A 22,268-nucleotide genomic window follows, 5' to 3' on the forward strand; every position below is an offset into this window, starting at 1 on the left:
ATCTGGAGGAGGTGGGAATGGGGAGTGGGCTGTGGGGAAGGGGAGGGGGGCAGGAAGGGAGAGAACAAGGGAATCTGTGGCTGTTATGTGGTACTGAATAGTATTGTAAAATAAAATAAAATAAAAATTAAAAAAAAAAAGAAAACGAAAAAAAAAATTAGGTGCCAAAGATACAAGCATCGATGTCATCGAGACTTTATAACTCACAGTCCAGCCAAGGTGATAAACTATGACAGACCACAGAATGCTATGTGGTCTCGACAAGGGAGGCCCTGGAGTGAGGAGGGTGCCAGACTCAGGGGTGATATTTGCAATGGTTCACGAAAAGGGAGAGAGATCAGCAAGGCAAACAGGCCAGGTACACAGTATTATTTATCTGACAAACAGGCTATGACTTCAGCTGAGGGAGAAGTGGGCTGAGGTAAGGATGAAAAAGTGGCCAGATACGAAATGTCACATTAAATGGTCCTACAGGTTCCACAGGTGGGGGAGCCCGGGCTTTGAAATAAGAGAATCATGTGATCAGGTATGTGATTCAGAAACATGTCTGCTAATGGGTGAAGGAAGAATAGTGAAAAACTCAGACAGGATGTTCCAGTGCCCTCTCCATCCTAAATGCTCTGTTTTTCCTCACAGTAGCCCAGGAGGACATTTCCCACACGGGGACACTGAAGTCTAGAGGCTAAAGGACATGCCAGGGCAAACTTCAGTGGTTCAGTGGGTAGACATGCCTGCTGTTAAGCCTGATGGCCCAAGTTCAATCCCCAAAACCCACAGGGTAAGAGAGAATTGGATCCTGCGGGGTTGCCCTCCGACTGACCTCCACATGCTGTGCGGCATGCCTGTGAATTCCCCCTCCCCCATCTCTAAATGAAGACAAAAGTCACCCAGGCTCTCCTTATTTCAAGAACCATCTTCTTACTGCTACCTTAGTTACCTATAAAACCCCTGTAAGAAGGGGTTATGTTATTAAAGCTAATTTTTCTCTTATCAATGCAGAGTCTAAAAAGCTTATGATCTCACCTTGAATTTTCAGGGCTCCTCCTAGTTTCTCATTCTCAATGATGACCTCACTTCCTCTTTCACTAACAAAATAGAAATCAAAACATCTACAAGATGTCAGCCATCATCAGCCTGTAATCCATTGCTGCTGTGCCCATTGATCAATTCACCCTCTTTGAAATTTTTTATTTTATGGGTATTAAGTGTTTGCCTGCATGTATCTGTGCATTACGTGCACACCTGGTGGCGGCATTGGATCCCCTGGAACTCACTCCCTAATCCTTGAAGCACCTTTTCATTTGGCTTCTAGAATATCACATTGACTGGTTTCCTCTCCTCGATCTCTTTTGCTGGTTCCTCATCCATTCAAGAACGTGATACATCAGGACTCAGTCTCTGGGCCACTCACTTTTCTTCCTAGTCAGTCTCTTGGTGTCCTTGGCCAACCCCATGGTTTTATACGCCATCACAGATGAGTAGCACATATTGATCTCTAAATCACTCTGAGCACTAAAAATGTAACGTGGTCAAAAACAGAGCATCCAATCCGGACTCTTCCCCAAAACCATTCAAACCACACACTTCCCCATTCATGTGCCAATCATATCTTCATCGCTGCTAAGCCGGAAACCTGGAATTTCCTTTAACTTCTCAGTCTCCATGCTCAATCTGTCAGTAAATCCCACTGGCCTCTTTTGACCGGTACTCCGCACTAATTCTTCTACCATCTGGCCCAAGTTTCTGTCTTTCCCACCCATCCTTATAATCGCCCTTTACCTGTTTATGATGGGTGAGGTGACGAGATTCAGAATCCCCACAGGGGCACACCCTTGACTAAGTCTGTGAGACTTTGTAGAGTAGGTTAACCGAGGCAAGAAGACCTACGCCAGCTTTGATTACTCTGCTTTCTAGCTGCCAAGGAATGTGACCAGCTCCTGCCACCATGCCTCATCTGCCACGATGGACTGAAACCGAGTAGCAAGCCCTTTCTCCCTTGAGCTGTGTTCTCTTTTTTTTTTTTTTTTTTTTTTTTTTTTTCCTGGAGCTGAGGACCGAACCCAGGGCCTTGCGCTTGCTAGGCAAGCTCTCTACCACAGGAGCTGTTTTCTCTTCAGGCAGCTTTTCACAAGGAAGGCAACGGCACACCGGTCCTCCGGCTTCCATTCTCGGACTCCTATAGATGATTCTCAATGGACGCTAGCAAAATTCTGGGCCTTAACTAGAACCACGTCTTTTTCCAGGGTCAAATCTGAAGACAGCTTTACATTAACAATAAAAGCCTGTGGCCCCAAGACAGCCTGCAGAGCTTGTATTCCCAGCCCTTTGCAACACTGTGAAATTCCCTTATAGCTAGTCCCTTTTCTTGCTGATTCCGCTCTAGGCCCCCTGGGCATCTCTGGGTCTTCACACTTACCTGTCCTCAGACTCTCCTCCCAAAGATTTGCAAGGGTCCCTCCCTAGCCTCCTTCAGATCTTTGCTTCAAAGTCCTCAATGGCTTCACTTAATACACCTAACACCCACCCATTCCCTCTCCATTTTCTACTTTCTCATGGCATTTAACATCACTTACGTACCTTGTGTTTTTATTAATTCACACAACAGTTATGAACTGGGTTCTTACGAGATGCCAGGCATTATGCTAGCTCCTAATACAGCTGAAAATGGGCAAATATCCCTCTACTGGGAATGGCAAACAGTAAATGTGGCAAACCAATGTAATGCATATTAGATAACAATGATATCAGAAGGCAATAAAGGAGATTTTTGTCTCTCCTTGAAACAGGTTTCTGTGTTTGTACCTTGTGTTCAGTGATAGTGTCCTTAGGGCACAGGTGTCAACTACATTTTTAAAATGAAACACAAGGCAGCTACCGTTATTGGGCACTTTAAGAATTATCTGCCCGTGTGCCTAAGGGCAGCACTAATTGGGCTCAGTGTTTTATATAAAAGCCATTTAATTGGGAGGGGGACACGGGAGAGGCGTGGGCCTAGGAATTCGAGGGGACGACTGGGGGTGGTGGTGGACATGATCAAAACACATTGCACACATGTATGAGATCCAGCATACTATCAATTACGAAAGCGGTTGCGTCCCCGTTCGATTCCATGGGCAAAGTGGTGCTGACCTTTGCGAGCCACGTCTTCCAATTCCCAAGCTCAGGGGTGACTTCATGCATCTTGGCCGCTACCACTAACGCCCCGACTCCAACCAGGCAGGGGTCAGGAGTGTTTTGTCCTGGGTGCTGCGACGACCCGGCTAACACCTGCGGGCCCCGGCCGAAGCCCACACCTCCTCCCCGGCCTCCCGGGCTGGGGAAGCGCGAAGCACTGACCTGTGCGCGGAGAGGAAGACCGCAGAGCCCCGCGCGCACGCGGCCGCCGCAGGAGCCTTTGCCCCGCCCCGCCCCGCTGCGGCGCAGGCGCACTGGGAACCAGCCCCCCCCCGGGCCGGACGGCCGGGCCACGTGACTGCCAGAACACGTGACCTTTCCGTGCTTCCCCCTCTTCCGCTGAGCCGGCTGGCGCCTCCGGTCCTCTCGGGCTTCCGCTCGCGTAGCCGGAAGGCTCTTGCGTCCCGTGCTTTGTCCCTGGCCGGGCAGCAAATAAAGTTTTTGAATTCAAAAGCGCTTTTTTAAATTTTTTTATTTTTAAAGCCCCAACGCTCCTTTTCTGGGCCCGGCGGCGTCGACTGTTGAACCCCCGGTGACGCCGGCGATGGCCGAGCCCCCGGCGTTTCTCTCCGCTCAGGAAGTAGGGTACGTCTCGCTTGTTTGTTTTTTTTCTCCTCTTCCGCACTTCTGAGGAAAAGCCGGGTTGGGTGGGGAAGCTGTGCTGCTGAGAGTTCGAGTCCCTCCTTGGGGAGGAAGGAGCCGGCACGCTGCCCTCGGCCCAGCGCCAGGACCTGGATCCGCTGTGTTAGCGTCTTCCTTGCTGTCACGTATTGCCAGCGCTTGGGAACCTGAGGCAGGAGGATTGCCGCGAGTTGAGGCCAGCTTGCTCTGCTAGTTGAGTTCAAGGCCACCCTGGGATACCTTAAGGAGAGCCTGTCCCAAACTAAATAGGGGGAAATAGCACTGAGGGTGCTAAAATTAAGGAGTCACCTACTGAGATCTGTGTACCTCTGGTATGGGTCAACAGAATTTTTGAATGCCGTAAGTGTGTATGTGTCTGTGTGTGTGTGTGTGTGTGTGTGTGTGTGTGTGTGTGTGTGTGTGCGTGCGCGCGCTATTATTCGCGATGGCAGTTGATTTTTATTTTTTTTTTTCCTTTCACCTGCAAAGGAGTTCAGGGGATTTAGAACTCAGGCGGCCAGATTTACCAAGTGCCTTTACCCGCTGAACCGTCTTGCCCCCAACATAAATATCAGAAGTAGTTCACTAGAGGAAGCCCGCGATTCTCCTATGTACAGTTTTGTTTTTTCTTATACACCTTAGGAAGCTTTTTTTAGACACCAGAGATGAACAAAAACAGCTAATAGCAAAATTGGAACAATTAAATATGGTGATTAAAGTTACTTAAAACTTATAAATTATTGACTGTTGGAATTTTCACCTTGCAGTGTTTTTTTAAACTAGTCTAGTGCCCCTGGGGAAGCAAACCCGTGGACAAAGGGGAATTGCAGTATCCTTGGCTTTGAGAGCAAAGTTATAAATAAGTGCAAAAATAGTACGATATACATTTGCATTGGTTAAATAGCCATTTTTAAAAAAATGGTTTTCTTCTTGACACTGAACTATTGAATTGTGTAGTAGAGGATAACCTCGAACTCCAGATAATTCTGCTTCCACCTCAAGGGCTGGCATTAGAGGTGAGCCACCATACCAGGCTCAATTCATATTTGAAATATTTGAAATACTTTATTTATTTATTGAATTTTTTTGGTTTCTCGAGATAGGTTTTCTCCGTTTAACAACTCTGGCTGTCCTGAAACTCACTTGGTAGACCAGGCTGGCCTTGAACTCATAGAGGTCCGCCTGCCTCTGCCTCCGCAGTGCCGGGATTAAAGGTGTGCACCACCACTGCCTGGACGAAACACTTTATTTTTAAATACTTTAATCGATTTCATGTGTATGGGGAGGGTGGCACTCACCTTTGACATCACCTAGTAGCGGAGGTCAGAGGACAACTTGTGTACGGAGTCTGCTTTCTCCTACTGTGTGGGTTCCAGGGATCGAACTCAGGTGGTCAGGCTTCGTGGCAAATACGGCCCCACAACTGAGGCATCTCACCAGCTCTTGGAATGGTTTCTTCAAGATGCTTAGGTGTGGCCTTGCTAGGACACAGTAGTTTGCAGCTAGAGGGATGTGCCCATGCCTCCAGAATTAAGCTGGCATTATTTGGGGAATCCTGCCTCTAGGAGCCTCCTGGCTTCATCCAAAGCCAGCTGTCTCACCAGAGGTGAGCAGGACTTGGTGGTGGTGGTGGTGTGGTGTGGTGTGGTGTGTGTGTGTGTGTGTGTGTGTGTGTGTGTGTGTGTGGTGGGGGGGGGCATTGAAAAATAAGGCTTTCCAGTCATCTCAAGAAAGGACTGCCTCTTTTTGTTTCTGCTGCCCTAGAAAATCCAAGTGTTGATCAGGTCATTCCCCATCACCTTTGACAGTATTCCTGATTGCTAAACATCCACTTCTAGTCCTAGGAGTAAGAAGCAGGTTCGAAGCTCTGCAAAGCCTTACAGAGTCCAAATGTGATTTTGCATTTTTTTTTTTTAAATTCTTAAAGGTTCCATAGTTATCATTCGAGGAAGCCTTCTGAAGAAATGCTTAAGCCCAATAGTTTAAAAGCCAGAATAAGGCACGTGAGTTTGCAGAAAATAATAATTTAAGTTCAATGGAGATGATTGGGGCAGAGAAACTGATCAGCTAAGCACTGTACCCTGTTAAATAGTTCATGTTTCAGGAGCTAGGCAGAGGGTTCAGCCCTCAAGAGTGAGTCCTGCTCTTGGGCGGGACCCAGAGGTTTGGTTCCCAGAACCCAGGTCTGGTGGTTCACAACTACCTGTAACTCTAGTTCTAGGCCTCCAGCCCCAGCAGACATGTGTACATAACCCCCTCCACACACACACACACACACAAATAAAAATGACAAAAATGGGATTGCATGTCCTTAAAGAAAAAATTATGTCAATCTTGTGGTTTCTTTAATGTCTGATCAAAATGTCTTTGTATTTTGGTGCAAGACTAGGTTTTCCTCGGGCCCCATCTTGCTTCATTCTCTGGCACTTGGGTAAAGTCTCCACTTCTTCAGCAGAAGGGAGAGACTGGCTGGCGTTTATTTGTTTAGGGTCGGTAATAGTTCTCTGTGTGTAGAGAAGACAGTGTGGGAAACCTTTGGGGGGAAATTAGATAAGAGAGAAACAGATTCTGAGTCCTCTTCGCTGCTCTGCTCTCCCAGCCCGTTAGTACCCAGAGGCACTTCATACCCATTTCCCTTTTCATCTTTCCAAGTAGATGAAATCCCTTACTCATAGACCTGGGAGCAGAGCCTGTTTGATTGCAAGACCAATCCTTTTTTGAACTTACACATTGTTGAAATAGTTTGTGATTTAGGAAAAGGAAAGTGAGTAGAATAGAAAGAAGATGATTAAACAGAGTTCTGGGGCAGAACGTGGTATCATAGTCTGCTTAGCTGCCATGACATTAGAGAGATTTTCAAATTTTCTTGTGTCTTTCTGTCTGTCTGTCTGTCTTTGTACCTGCCTGTCTTCTTTCCCTCCCTCCCTCCTTTTTCTCTCCCTCCCTCCCTCCTTTCCAGACCGGTCTTATGTATTCCAGGATGGCCTTAAACTACTGATCCTCCTGCCTCTAGGGTCCCAGTGATGCGCACGTGTCCTCCTGTGCTAGGCCTTCCGTCATGCATTCATGCAAGATGAGCACTGAGTTACATTCCCAGCCCCATAGCTCTTCACGAAGCAGGTAAAACTGGTTTGCCTTTAATAGTTTATACAAAGAAATTTGAATTCAAGAATTTGAATTTGAGTTCCAGAAACTAAAATTGGGCATGTCTTCTAGTATTAAAGCTGCATAAGTAATTTTGTGATGTTAGTGTCATATGTGACTCTCTCTCCTAGGTCATTTGCATATCTTACAATTAAGGACAGAACACCTCAGATCTTAACCAAGGCTATTGATACATTGCATCGACATAAAAGTGAATTTTTTGAAAAACATGGAGAGGTAAGAATTATGTCTCAGCTTTAGTTTTGTGTTATTTCCTCATAAGAATAACAGTGTTCATGGAAGGTCTCAGCTCTCATGTAAAGATTCATATCTGGCACAAATATTTCCCTGCTTTTCTGTGTGTTGAGGTAGGGCAGCCGCCTCTGGTTTAAACATGCTGTGTGCTAACAGTTTAGTCTCATGGAACCTTAATGGACCTCTTGTTTCCTGTTGTAAATAAAGTTGTTGACTTTTCTGAAGAGCCTGCTTAGATCTCAGACCTATCTGTATTACAGCACTTGCATTTCTAATTTGGGATCTTGAGTCCCACAAGTGCAGAACTCCCAGTGAAGGGCCATGTGAATTATGATTGATTGACACGGCCTGATTAAATGTGTGAAAGATTTGCTGATTGGGAGTAGAATAAGACTATAAAAGTCACCTTGCCTGTCCAATCAGCAGGTGAGGAAAAAACCTAAATAATCACGTTATTGTCAATAAAAGCTTTTAAAGCTAGGGGTCCAATAATCTTTGGATTGTTCAGTATGCTCTAGGAGGCTACGCACACTACACCTGACCACCTTCTTTCCTTCCTTACTTCCTGTCTTTCTCTCTCTCTCTCTTCTCTCTCTCTCTCTCTTCTCTCTCTCTCTCTCTCTCTTTTTGTTTTTTTTCATGACAGGGTTTCTCTGTGTAGCTTTGGAGCCTGTCCTGGATCTCACTTTGTAGACCAGGCTGAACTTGAACTCACAAAGATTCACCTGGCTCTGCCTCCCGAGTGCTGGGATTAAAGGCGTGCGCCACCACCGCTCGGCCTGTCTTTCTCTTTTGAGACAAGGTTCCAAGTATCTAAAGATACTGAAAGTTTGGACTACAAGCCTGGGCCACCACACAGATTACACACTGCTAGAGAGTGAATTGGGGGCCCCTCCCACCTCTCCCTACCCCTCCTTTTCACCCAGGACTTCTGCATGCTAGGCAAATGCTTTACCAACTAAGTTGTATGCCAGGGCCTGCACATTTCTTGAACATGTTGGCAGCAAAGATGTAGAGCGGTGGTTAGTGATTTTTTTTTGTTTTTTTAATTGGCTGGACTGAAATGGAGCAAAACATCACACAGGTATTTTGAGTGCATAGAGTTGTATTTCTTTATTTCTTTTTTAAAAAATCATCTGTTTTATGTGTATGGGTGCTTGGTCTCTTGTATGTCTGTGCACCACATACATGCAGTGGCCATGGAGGTCAGAAGAGGGCATCAGATCCCCAGGAACTGGAGTTACAGATGGTTCCATGTGGGTGAGGGAACCAAACCCAGGTCGTCAGCAAGAGCAGCAAGTGCTCTTGACCCCTGACCCCTGAGCCACTTCCCCAGCCCCAGTGTTGGATTTCTCTCTTGACCCCTGACCCCTGAGCCACCTCCCCAGCCCCAGTGTTGGATTTCTCTCTTGACCCCTGACCCCAAGCCACCTCCCCAGCTCCAGTGTTGGATTTCTCTCTGAACAAATTCTGGAATAATACATGATCATCTTTTGTTTTCTTCTCCCCTCTTCAGACTATTTCATTTAGGCTGACCTTGAACTCGGATCCTTCTGCCTCTGTTTCCTGGCTAGGGTCCAAGGCTTACACCACCATACCCCACTGCCTGTCATTCTTTGTTGCTGACATCCAGCTCATCTTGGACACTGACATTTGGGCAGATGGCTGTTCCCAGTGTTTTATCACATACATGCAACTTTGTTTTGATGGATGTACATATTTACTTAAGCATAAATCAGCCAACTTTGGGTGCTTTGCTTAAACACTGGCTCCTTTATTTAAGCACAAATTACCTGTAAGTCTTTTTTTTTTTTTTTTGGTTTTTCGAGACAGGGTTTCTCTGTGTAGCTTTGCGCTTTCCTGGACTCACTTGGTAGTCCAGCTGCCTGAACTCACAGAGATCCGCCTGCCTCTGCCTCCCGAGTGCTGGGATTAAAGGCGTGCGCCACCACCGCCCGGCACCATAAGTCTTTTATAATTTGAATTTTTTTTACTGGAGTGACTGAAAGTGCAGGAATGGGTCACGGCGTCTTAGTGTTTGGCTTTGGCCTCTGCACTCGTTGTGACCAGGGGGCCACATACGGCTCTGGCTAAGCATGAGGATGCATTATCTGTTGTCACTGCAGCCCTGTCCCATTTTGCTGGACGAGGGCAGGACACTCTTAAAACACTGGCATGAGTAGAGTCAGCCCTTGGTGGCCCCTGTCGCCTCTTCAGGGCTCCCATACTTTTAGACTCTCCTTTGGTTCTCTGAACAATATTACGTTCTCAAGGGAATCATGTCCCTCATTTGATTCTCAAAAGCCCATCCCTCTAGACTGCCTGATTGGGTAGACATTGAGTCTCTTGGAGATGGCCCCAGGCCTTATTTATCTCGAATGCTTGGATTACAGATGTGAGGGGCCATTTGTAGGTGTATTTTTCTGTCCTGCCTGCCAGCTCACAAATAACCACACAGAGACTTATTAATTTTGAAAGATCGGCTGATAGCTTAGGCTTGTTTCTAACTAGCTCTTATAACTTAAATTAGCTCATTTTTATTAGTTTACTGTCTCGTGGCTTTATTACTTTACTCTGTACTGCCCATGATGCTTTCCTGCTTCCCCCATGTCTGACCGGTAACTCTCCACATTTCCTTTTTTTCTTCTCAGTGTTCTCTCTGCCCCCAGAATCCTGTTGCTATTGGCCATTTAGCTTTTTATTAAACCCATCACAGTGACATATTTTCACACAGTGTAAAAAATATTCCACAACAATGATGCTTACAACCCTATGTAAGTCTCAACTGGGGCCCAGGTGTAGTGTTGCATGTCTTTAATCTCAGTACGTGGAAGGCAGAGGCATGTGGATCTCTGTGAGTTCAAAGCTAGTCTGGGCCACATGATGAATTTCAGGTCAGCCAGAGCTACACAATGAGACCCTGTCTCCAAGCAGACAAACAAAATCTCAATAACTTGTCCTTAAATAATGAGTTCAAATTAGTGACTTTAGGGTAGAGACTTGCAGGTGGCAAGTTCCTCTTTAGCATGGGAGGATGTGCTGGAGAGATGGCTTACTGATTAAGAGCACTTGCTCCATAATCGTGAGGACCAGAGTTGATAAAAAAAAAAGATTTGGGGTGTGTGTAGCAGTTGGTTGAGTGCCTGCCAAGCATGCATGGAGCACTGGCTGCCGTTCTGAGCAGAGGGAGGAGGGGATGAGGACAGACTGTCCAGGTGACAGGACTGAAACGATGGAGACCCCCTAATAATGATGTTATAGAAACCCTCAGTTCAGCTTGATGACTTTTTCCTCTTCCTAACCCAGGCCGGCCTCAGACTATACAGCCATGTTGGTCTTGGTCCTTTGATCCTGTGTCTCAGCCTCCTAAGTGCTGGGATTACAGGAGTGCCCTGCTCCCTGCTTCAGCTCCGTCTTGTTTTCCACGAGACATACATCTTGCTGGTGTAGAGTGAGGCACTGTATTGTGAGCCCAACATGTGTCTCCTCTCTGATGTGTCACAGGGTCGAGGCATCGATCTGCCACTGACCTGGACTCAGTAGGGAGTGAGGATAGAGACTGAAGAGCCGCCAGGAGGGGCGCAGGGAGTCCAGGGTTCCCTCCGGCCATGTCAGTGGGAGGGTGTGCAGGTGGGAAAGGTCCAGGGGCTGCTGGTGGTTCCCTTCCCCTGTGCTTGGGTCACAGCCTTCTGAAAACGCAGAGGCCAGGTCTTAGAGACTAAGAGAGGAAGGTTGTGAAGTCACGCCAAGGCTAAGAGCATAGAAAAGGCAAAGTGTAATGTCTGTAAGATCTTATAAAAGGCAAAATGCAGGTCTAAAACACTGAGTTTCTTCACTTTAGGTCTGTAAAGATATGCTCCCCTGAAGGAATATGCATACATGTGTGTACCCACAAAGGCAGCAAAGCTTTTTCTTTGTCCCTTTGTACTTTCACAGGAAGGAGTGGAAGCTGAAAAGAAAGCCATCTCTCTTCTCTCCAAGTTACGGAATGAATTACAGACAGATAAACCAATTATCCCCTTGGTTGATAAACACATCGATACTGACATATGGAACCAGTACCTGGAATATCAGCGGAGTCTTTTAAATGAAGGCGATGGGGAGCCACGCTGGTTCTTCTCGCCCTGGTTGTTTGTAGAGTGCTACATGTATCGGAGGATTCATGAAGCCGTCATCCAGAGGCAAGTGTTTGGTAATGATGATCCTTTTCTAATAGTTCAGCAGGGGCCAGCAAGATAGCTCAGCAGGTAAGGGACCCACGTGGTGCAGGGGAGAACTGACTCCAGAATGTTGTCCTCTGACCTGAGTTCCATATGCATACCATGTCCTGTGTGTACCCTCAAAAAATAAATAAATGTAAAAGAGAATAATTCAGCAAATAGTAACAATACTGTTTGGACATTTCCACAGATGGTGAATAACCTGATCTTACTAAATACGTGTCTGTCTGTCTGTCTGTCTGGGCACACATACCATGCATGCATGTGGAGGTCAGACAGCTTATAGCATTCAGTTCTCTTACACCTTCTCACCCAGCCTTAAATATTCTTACAAAAGACTTCTACAGTAAGAACAAATTGTGCTTACTGAGTAAAAAAAATGTTAATGTGAAATGATTACATCAAATAATTTAAGATGGAGCTGGGTGTTGTGGCGCAAGCCTTTAATCAACACTGCAGAGGCAGAGGCAGGTGGATCTCTGTGAGTTCAAGGTTTACAGAGTGAGTTCCAGGCCAACCAGAGCTACATAGTGGGACTTTTTTTTTTCTTAAATTAAGGTAGAACAAGGAAAGCAAATGCTTTATTTGTAACAATGACATGCTTAGTTACTTCTCTCGTGGCTGAGCTCTTGGCAGGAAACAGCTGAAGAGGAAGGTACCATCTGGCTGCAGTACACAGGGTGCATTCCATCATGGCAGGGAGGGCGTGGTGGCATGAGTGGGCAGTGTGGGCAGCCAGTCAGATCTGCAGCCAGGAGCAGAGGGTTAGGAGAGCTGGAGCTCAGCTCGCTTGTCCGTTTTGTGAAGCCCAGGGGATGGTGCTGCCCACATTTAGGATGGGTCTGCCCAATTCAGTTGACCTGATCTAGATAATCTCTTACAGACCTGTGCAGAGAGTTGCCTCCAAGGTGACTGGAGATCCGGTTAAGTTGACAATCCATATAAACCATTACAAATAATATATCAGAATTTACTCTGTATAAGGAATCAACAGAATGGGGACTCTTGTCACATACTGTCTTAATCTTTGTTCCATTTTTGTTTTAGTTTTAAAGATTTATTTATTTGTGTGTGTTTATATGCACTACTCTGTGTGTGCATGTTTATGTGTGTATATGTGCTACTTGTGTGTGTTATGTATGTATATATGTGTGTGTGTGTTATGTGTGTGTGTACTACTTGCATGTTTGTGTGTGTTTATATGGACTACTTGCATGTGTATATGTGTATATGCACTACATGTGTGTGTCTGTGTGTGTATGCTTGTGTGTATATGTAGTACTTTCATGTGTATGTATGTGTGTATATGCACTACTTAAGTGTATGTGTGTGTGTGCTTACTACTTGTGTGTATATGCACTACTTGAGTGTGTATGCATGTGTACTACTTGCATGTGTATGTGTGTGCACTGCTTGCACGCTGGTGCCAGCAGAGGCTGGAGAGTATCAGATCCCCTTGAACTGGACTGACAGGAAGTTGTAAGTCACCTAATGTTGGTGCTGGGAACAGAGCCTGGGTCCTCTGGAAGAACAGGAAGTGCTCTTAACCACTGCATTTCACTAGTCCTGGTGTTTTGTTTTTAAAGGCTAGATTAGAAAAAAAGTCTAATGCCATATTTTCCAAAAAGTCTTTTCATAGATCGTGTATACTGTTTACTTTTTTTACATCGGTTCACAGTGCAAAAGAGGAGGCAATGTGAATTGTCTTTTTAGTTTTCCAGGTTCCAGAAATCCAGGTTTGATGTGAGAGGAATCCTTTAGTGCCTGCTTCTAAACACAGCATAGGATGATTTAAAGTAATTGATCAAAGTGTAGATGACAGCTCGTGCCTGTAATTGTAGCTCTGGGAACCTGAGGTAAGAATGTATGTCTGAGGACAGTCTGGGTTATATAGATAGTTCCAGGCTATCCTTGACTGGGAAACCTGTTGAAGGAAAGAAAAGTAAAGAGAAAGAAAGGAAGAAATGAATCAAATCAGTACTAATTATAAAATAAAGTTATTTTAGGAAATACTATAACCTTGAGTCTAGGATTTTTTTTCTCTCTTAATTTTTATAGTTTCAAAAATAGGAATTTATTGGTTTTGTCAAACAGATACATTTTAGAACTTTGTTGCATCTTTCAGAGACAACTCTCTGACCTGTGTTAGTTTTGCCTACTTTCAGGCTATTTATTAATTGGTCATATATATATTTTTTTCCCTCCTGAGACATGGCCTCACTGTCCTTGAACATAGTCCAGGCTGGCTTCAAAATCACTGTCCTCCTGTCTCAGCCTCCCAAGTGCTGGGATTACAGGTGTGTGCCACCACACCTGGCTCCTAAATTTTCTTTAAATTAAACACTATGACATATATATTTGACATATATATTTATTGCAGGCTTCTTCCACTGCCTGTTGCATTGGTGGAATTCATCCAGTTTGGGATTTTTATGAAGAACAAAGCTACAAACGTGTGTGTGTGTGTGTGTGTGTGTGTGTGTGTGTGTGTGTGTGTGTGTATAACTTAACTTTATATATATATATTAAATATGTATGTATTTTAAATGTATGTATTTTAAATATGTATATATTTTCAATAATTTGTTTAACTTTATTTTATGTGCATTGGTGTGAAGGTGTCAGATCCCCTGGAACTGGAGTTACAGACAGTTGTGAGCTGCCATGTGGGCGCTGGGAATTGAACCCAGGTCCTCTGGAGAATAGCCAGTGCCCTTAACCGCTGAGCCATCTCTCCAGCCCCCACAATATGTATATATTTTTTAAGATACATTTTATTTTATTTTGGTTGTATGCATGTTTTGTCTGCATATATGTCGGCACCACCTGTGTGGCTAGTTCTAACAGAAGCCACAAGAGGGCCTCAGATTCCCTTGAACTGGAGTTACAGATGGGTGCTCAGAATTGAATCTGAGTTTATTGGGGTACACAATATATCAACCACATTTCCCCTTTTTGTCTAAAATTAAAAAAACTTATAACTAATACAAGAAAAACTATATCCAATAAGTATATAAGGTATACACAGTCAAGAATTACATTAATGATGTCTAGTCCGTTATCATTAGACAGAGTCAGACAAAACCCCACTTCCCTCCCCCTCTCCCTTCCTTTTGTTTTAAGATGGGGTTGGCTGTCCTAGAACTCACTATGAATTCCAGGTTGGCCCCAGATTCAAGGGAATCCTCCTGTCTCTGCCTTCTGAGCACTGGGCTTATGGGTGTAGGCTCTTCTGTCCAGCTGCTTCGCTTGTGCTTAGCTGTTAACCATTTGTGTGTCACACAGTCTCCTGGGATCTGTGGACTTTGGTTAGCTGCCCCGCACATTTGAACTCATGCATCCAAATGGCCTGTGTTCTTTTAAATCACCTTGAGGGACTAACTGATTTCAGTAACATTGGCATTGCTAAAAATATGTTTGAATTCTTTGGAATTTATTTCAGAGCCCATTTCCAGTCTTCAAAAAGGAAAATTCATTTTGTTATTATTTTTTTTTAAAAAAATTTATTTAACTTTATTTTATGTGCATCTGTGTGAGGGTGTCAGAGCTCCTAGAACTGGAGTTACAGACAGCTGTGAGCTGCTATGTGGGTGCTGAGAACTGAACCTGGATCCTCTGGAAGAGTAGCCATTGCTTTTAACCACTGAGCTATCTCTCCAGCCCCATAGTTTTTGTTGTTTTTGAGTCATTCCTCAAGTTTTTTAATCAACGTGTTTTTACTCAGCTTGCTTGTTCTGTTCCTACTGACATTTCTGGGTGACTTTTTTTTTTTTTGAGACAGGGTTTCTCTGTGTAGCCCTGGCCATTCTGGACCTTGCTCTGTAGACAAGGGTTTCTCTGTGCAGCCCTGGGCCGTTCTGGACCTTGCTCTGTAGACCAGGCTGGCCTCAAACTTACAGAGATCCACCTGCCTCTGCTCCTGAATGCTGGGATTAAAGGCGAGCGCCACCACGGCCCGGCCACTGAGTGACTTTTGCCTGTTGCTGAGAGTCAACTGTCGAGAGATGCACGGTCACTGACAGGGTGTTTAATGATGTGCCACAGGTTCTGAAGAAGGTTCCCAGAGAGGAGCTCCAGAGTGCTTTGGCAATGACAGCGCCCTCGGAGTAGAGGTGTGGCTTCCCACACTGCTGCTCAGAAGGAGCGGCCTTCACCTGGTATGTCATTAAAAAAAAAAATCGTGCCTACTACAGTGGCTTATGCCTGTAATCCCAGCACTCTGCAAGTTGAAGCAGGAGGATTACCATGAGTTCTAGGCCAGCCTGGAATATGAGTGGGAACCTGTCTCAAAAATAAAATCAAGTCGGATGGTAGTGGCATACACCTTTAATCCCAGCACTTGAAAGGTAGAGGCAGGTGGATCTCTGTGAGTTTGAGGCCAGCCTGGTCTACAGAGCGAGTTCCAGGACAGCCAGAGCTGTTACACAGAGAAACCCTGTCTCAAAAAAAAACAAACAAAAACCATCCCTCCTCCCCAAAAAAACCCTCAAAATCAGTCAAACAAGCGAAAACCCTCATTCCATAAGCCTATATTGTTTTTAGCCTAATATGGATGGCCTATGAAGAATGTCGCTAACTGCAAACATCAGTTGTTCAGGATGTCTTCAATTCCCTAACGACTCTCATATTAGTACTTATACCTTGTTAGTTATGTGTTCCCATAACTCCCATGAAAACCACAGAGCCACAATACACACTCACCTTAGGTCGGAGGTAACTGCACAGTAAAATTCGACACCCCCCCCCCCCCCCCAGTTTGTGCACAAATGACCCACTTGTTGTTCTTGCAGGTATTTACAAGAGTATTGATTGTGTTTTCCACACGGGCTCTGGCTCGAGATCTCTGGTGATCACTATGTCGTTCAGGGGTTGTGTTTGCTATCAGGAGCCCTGCACATAGGGCATGAAAGGATATTGAACTAACATAGTTACCTTGTGATCTTGTTTCTCAATCCCAATTGTGTCTGCTGGGTACATGATTATGGACCCAGTCACTATAATTGCTAGCTAGTTCTAGTAAAATAGTTTATTTGAATTTGAGTTTTGTTTTATTTTCTTTGAGATAAGGTCTCACTGTGTAACTCTAGTTGGCCTGGATTTTGCTATGCACACCAGGCTAGCCTTGAACTCAGAGCTCCAACTGCCTTTGCCTCTAGTGTACCAGGATGAAAGGTGCGCCACCAGCCCTGAGGTTTGTTTGTGTGACTGAGTTGTCGGCACTGTGTCTAGCGTCTGTCAGTGCTGGTCCCTGAGACGGCAATCCGTTTTTCCTGTTAAGGAACAGCGCTCAGCCAAGCAAGGGGTTTGTTGTTGCTTGTCTTTTAAAAGGTAAGGACTCACATAAATGCTTCTGTTTTTCTCCTCCTTCAGTCCACCAATCCATGACTTCGATGTATTTAAAGAAAGCAAAGATAAGAACTTCTTTGAGTCCCAGGAGTCCATCAATGCTCTGTGTACGCACTTGCAGCAGTTGAAACCAGCCAAAGACCTCAGTGAGAGCCAGCTGAAGGATGAGTTTTTTAAACTTCTGCAGGTATCTGAGTGGGTTCTGTAGTCGGGCTGCAACTATGAGCATTAGTTTATACAAATGTCTATTAGTTTACAGATGTTTATGCATCAGTAACATCAGTATTGCAATCTCTTTTCTGGTTAGTTTTCTTTTTTTCCTTTTATTTCTTTTGTTTCTTTTATTTGACGTTTTGTCTCTCTGAATACTAAAATAAAGAGAACACTGCATGCCAGCTCATTACTCCTTACAGCGCACTCTTTCAGGAAATAGTTCTCTTTCCTATGTCCTTTCACCTGTAAGCAGACTAAACCCTAAAGGAGACAGAGTTAGCCATCTGCTGGTCTGATTTGGCTGTTGGCTATGTTGCCCCTGCTCCCCTTAGAGAAGGCTAGCGTTGTCTTCTCATATTTCCACCATGAGCAAGAGATCGATGTCCCAAGGGAAGCCTGAAGTTGTTCTGGTTCACAGGGAGCAGCGATCTGTTTTCAAAGCTCATAGCTCTGTGACTGTTCACATAAATAATTTTGGACCTCTTATGCCAAGTGCTTTCCTAGACACAGGGTCACAGAAAAAGAAAAAAAAAAATGGCCATCTTTGCTGCCCCAGCAACTGTAATTTTTTTGTGTGTGTGTATATGTGTGTGTGTGTGTGTTTTGAGACAGTCTCACTCCGGAGCCCAGACTGGTCTGTAATTCATCTAGTGCAGACTAGCCTCAAGCTCACAGCAGTCCCCCTGCCTCAGCCCCTCAAGTGCAGAGATTCAGGTGTGTGTCACCACTCTCAACCTGGGGCTTGTGATTCTGAGGGAGTATAACTGGTGACCTGAGATGGGACGAAGGGTGAGTGCAGGGCCCAGGGCCTCCTGGCAGCTGGGGACACTGTCACCGGAGCCACTGGACAGGTGATCCCCACACACTGTAGTAAAGGTGCCGCGGACACGCCATTCACTTTTGATGTTTGTGTTCGCGTCTGGGGCACGTGCTCACCGCAGTGCGCATGTGGGGGTCAGAGAACAAATTGCAGGGCTTGGCTCCCCCACCCTCGGTTCCAGGGACTGAGTCAGGTCACCGGGCTTGGTGGCAAATGCTGTCTGTCACCTCTTGAGCCGTCTCGCCAGCCCCATGTTAGGTTTTATTTTAGCCTATGCCTTAACAAAAGCCCAAAAGTCATCAATTGATCTTTTTTAAAAACAATGTTCTTGGTTGAAATGCATCATCCCAATTTTAGTTTTTCATTTAACTTCATTTAATTAATTAATTAATTAATTAATTAATTAATTAATTGAGACAGGGCCTTCCATGCTGTTCAGGTTGGCTTGGACCCCATAGTGTAGACTTTTTTTTTTTTTTGAGTGTAGACATTAATTTGTTTGAGCCTCCTCTAAAGTAGCTGGGACTATAGCCACAAGCCACCATACCTAGGCATTTTCCTAATTTAAGAAGTATAAAGCTGGGTGGTGGTGACACATGCTTTTAATCCCAGCACTCAGGAGGCAGAGGCAGGCGGAACTCTGTGAGTTCGAGGCCAGCCTGGGCTACAGAGTGAGTTCCAGTACAGGCATCAAAACTACACAGAGAAACCCTGTCTTGAAAAACAAAAAAAGAAAAGAAAGGGAATTATAGTCAAGCATGGTGGTGCACACCTTTAATTCCAGCATTTGGGAGGCAGAGGCAGGAGCTTTGTAGTCCAGCCAGGGCTATATAGTGAAGACATATTTCAGAATGTATATATTCAGAATATATACATACATACACACACACACACACACACATATATATATATTCAGAGAATATATATTCTGGGAATATTTAGAATCTATAAATCTTGTGTGTGTGTGTGTGTGTGTGTGTGTGTGTGTGTGTGTGTGTGTGTGTGTGTGTGTATGAGAGAGTGGAGTCTCTGGATAATATTTATGAGTGAGTGTATATAATACACTATGTTATGCAATAGTGCCAGATTGCTCAGAGCTGGAGTTAGGTATTTTTGGACTCTGGGCTTGTTATACAAGTGCTGGGAATTGAACTTGGGTCCTCATGATTGCACAGCCAGTGCTGTTGTTAGCTGCTGAGCCATTTCTGTAGCCCCTTGGGTAACTTTTTTAAACAAAGTTTTATTAGAACACAGTTAACATTTTCATGTTGTCTGTGGTGGCTTTGCATCTAACCCCTAGAGCTGGTGGTTATTACAGAGACCCTGTGGCACATGTTTTTTTGTGGTTATGCTGGGGTTGAACGCAGGCCCTCAAATGTACCAGGCAAGTTGTAACCCTGAGGTCCACCCTGACCACTTTACTGAATGCTTTTATAGCCAAGACTTTGGTGTACTGTGGCATGCATTACATCAGTCCTCAGCTGGGCAGAGGGCTGTATTCTCACTTCCGTTACAGAATCTGAACCTTAGGGACCTTAATTGCTGCTGTAGTCAAAGTTTGAACACAGGTCGGACTCCGAGCCTGCAGTCCTGGACAGGGGATTTTGTAGCTTAAAAAACACAGGATTACATATCATTTTCTCAAAAATAGCATTGAGCATTACTTCAGTATATAGCTAAATAATAAATAAATGACTACATTGGGCCTATGGTAAACATCACTTCCATAAGGGTTGGGTCTTGAGATGTCTCTGCGTCCAGTTTCCGTTAGCAAATAAACAAAAGAGCTGTGTCTCAGACATGCCCTCCTCCTAAGAGCTCCACTCATTCTCAGACATGCCCTCCTACAGTTGTACAATTAGTACAAAGAAGTAGGACTTTTTGGAGATGTGGAGAATAAAGGTGCTTTGCTTTTTCTCTGGATGTCCAATTATAGAATAAATTCTGACCCTCTTTCTCACAGCATCTGATGGTATTTTAACATCTGTGTATCTTAAGTAATGTGGGTACTAATATTACTTAAAATTTTCATATATTCACTAAAATATCATTGTTTTACTTTATTAAATACAGTATCATATAAATACATTTGTGTCATTGGAGAAAATGTAAATCTGGTGAACATTTAAAGAATTTTGTAGACATATTATGCATAATTTGGGTGCCTTCCTATACGGTGGAGTTTTTGTTGGTTATGTAAAAGAGTAATGGCCTTTTTTCCCTTTCTATTTCAGATCTCTCTCTGGGGGAATAAGTGTGACTTGTCTCTGTCAGGTGGAGAAAGCAGTTCCCAGAAGACCAGTGTAATCGACTCTTTGGAAGGCCTAAAACCATTCATTCTGATAAATGATACAGAATCTCTTTGGACATTGCTCAGTAAATGCAAGAAAACAGCAAAACCACCTGTAGTTAGAGTAGATATTGTTCTGGATAACTCTGGGTTTGAACTTGTTACAGATCTAGTCTTCGCTGACTTCTTGTTATCCTCTGAATTAGCTACTGAGATTCATTTTCACGGAAAAACTATTCCGTGGTTTGTGTCTGACGTTACAGTGCGTGACTTTAATTGGACAGTTGAACATGTGAAGAGTAGTGATCAGGAGTCTACATCCACCTGTGGTGCTGCCTGGGAAAACTATGTTAAGATGGGTAGATGGATTTACCACGATCATATATTTTGGACTCTGCCTCATCCATATTGTGCGATGGCCCAGGTTGCCCCTGACTTGTATGCAGAACTACAAAAGGCATGCCTTGTTTTGTTCAAGGGGGATTTGAATTATAGGAAGTTGACGAGTGACAGAAAGTGGGAGTTTACTGTTCCATTCCATCAGGCCCTGAGTGGCTTCCACCCTGCGCCTCTGTGTAGCATAAGAACATTAAAGGCTGAGCTTCAGGTTGGTCTACAGCCCGGGCAAGCTGAGCAGCTCTCGGCTTCTGATCCCCACTGGCTGACCACTGGCAAGTATGGAGTATTTCAGTTTGATGGTCCACTTTGACTCTGCTCAGGAGTTCCCAGTTAATCTCCTTTCAGCTCCAGAAAAACAGTGCGTGGATCTAGTCCTGCTCCTTAACAGCCGTGGGAACCCCATTTCTCAGCTCCTATTGCTCCCTTACACTGTAGATGACGCTTCCTTGGAACAGTTCCCCATTGCCATGTTTGGGAAGATGGGGTTTTAAGCTAGTTACACTCTGCTGGAATTTTCACCACTATTTCAAGTTAAATGCATACTTGTAAGTGGTTTTAATGAACTCATTCTTAATTGCAAAGAATGAGAAATGAAAGTGAAATCTGCTTTTTAAGTTAGTTAATCCTGCTTTTTTCTTCCTTAAACAGAATGATTATTGAATATCCTAAGAATCCTGCATATTATTTAACTTAGTTTTGGCTCTTGAACTAATGGCCTACTGAGCACATGCCTTGTAACAGCTCTGTAGGGAGGCATGTCCATGATGCTTGAACACACAGAGACAGAATTACCTCAGACCTGAACTACAGCCTGCTCTCTTGCATGCATCTTAAGTTTTAAAAGCCTGTTTTCTTGCCTGACTTTGTATTTGATTGACCTGTGATATGGGTCAAAGCACAAACTGAACATTGTGAAACAAGCTGTGTTTGACAGAGTGCAGATGCGGAGCTTTTCCATTCTCCTTCGATGTCCACGTTGACGTCACCACCACACAGGTGTCCAGACGAACAGCTTCCGTTTGCAGTTCTAGAAGAGTGTCAGATGGAAAAGCTTGTTTTGCGTTGTGTTCGATACTGCCAATCCGAGCTCATTCTTTATATTACACATTGTATTCCTCACCTCAGACATCAAGAGTCTGCAAATCCATGCTACTTTGTTTGGAAGCAAATTGGAAACAAACCTGGAAATGTTTTCTTGTACTGGAATAATAAATGAATTTTACTGAGAAATCTCACTGGCTTTGATAGTCTTTTGGGACAAGTAAAGAGAACATCACAGATGAGATCTGCATTGTCCCTGAATTTTGACGTTTACCCGTAGTTGTGAGATAGTATGATGGAAATGAAGTTAGACTCTGCTCCTGTTCAGGCTTTAGATTCTTTCAAGATATCTAAAGCCATCTGGAATGGGCTGCTTCTTGGTGGTGCACCTGTTTTAAGCATCAAGTCACTGAAGTGCTCGGCAAGTTCTGTGTACAGAATTGACATTCAGAGTGAGGTGTTTGGATGGTTCATGGCGGGGACAGGAGCCATCACATACCACTCTTTGCAAAGCGCTGCTCTGGCGTCCCCTATTTTTGCTTTATTGGTTTATTAAGAATGCACATTGTAGTGTTTGAGAAAGTGGTTCAGCCCCACTGCCTGCAAAGTAAAGCAAAGAAGTCAGAGCAAGGAAAAAAAAAAAAAAAAAAGGCTGTCTGGAAGAAAGTTCAAGATGGAGTTCTTACGGATTCTTAGCAGGAGCAGTGCCTTCCTGTTATTTCTTAATTTTTTGAGACAAGTTCAT

General features: G+C 44.4%; 2 protein-coding genes across 8 annotated transcripts in view; one reads left to right on the plus strand and one right to left on the minus strand.

Annotated features, from left to right (window-relative positions):
- Nucleotides 1-3,418, minus strand: part of Rmnd1 (required for meiotic nuclear division 1 homolog) — a 31,085-nt gene extending 27,667 nt beyond the window's left edge. Inside the window, exon 1 of one of the 3 annotated variants that reach the window (XM_028890202.2) lies at nt 3,337-3,418. The gene's annotated coding sequence lies outside the window, so the exon portion shown is untranslated. Of the gene's footprint in view, nt 1-1,023; nt 1,086-3,129 lie in introns of those variants that run through there. The other 2 variants (XM_028890201.2, XM_037200451.1) reach the window with 2 other exon arrangements.
- On the plus strand, nt 162-21,712 carry Armt1 (acidic residue methyltransferase 1). Of its 5 annotated transcripts, none has more exons than XM_028890207.2 (6): nt 3,539-3,759; nt 6,755-6,915; nt 7,071-7,176; nt 11,131-11,375; nt 16,785-16,947; nt 20,028-21,712. In XM_028890207.2, the coding sequence occupies exons 2-6, from the start codon at nt 6,854-6,856 to the stop codon at nt 20,790-20,792; spliced, it is 1,341 nt and encodes a 446-aa protein (XP_028746040.1). In that variant the 5' UTR covers nt 3,539-3,759; nt 6,755-6,853; the 3' UTR covers nt 20,793-21,712. The 5 variants fall into 5 exon arrangements, with proteins under 5 accessions (XP_037056347.1, XP_028746042.1, XP_028746040.1 ...); XM_028890208.2 differs by having other exon boundaries at nt 6,809-6,915; XM_037200452.1 differs by lacking the exons at nt 3,539-3,759; nt 6,755-6,915 and adding an exon at nt 162-778.
- The last annotated feature ends 556 nt before the right edge of the window (nt 21,713-22,268 follow it).

This window comes from Peromyscus leucopus, chromosome 8a (assembly GCF_004664715.2).
Source record: "Peromyscus leucopus breed LL Stock chromosome 8a, UCI_PerLeu_2.1, whole genome shotgun sequence".
In the NCBI taxonomy this organism is placed as follows: Eukaryota; Metazoa; Chordata; class Mammalia; order Rodentia; family Cricetidae; genus Peromyscus; species Peromyscus leucopus.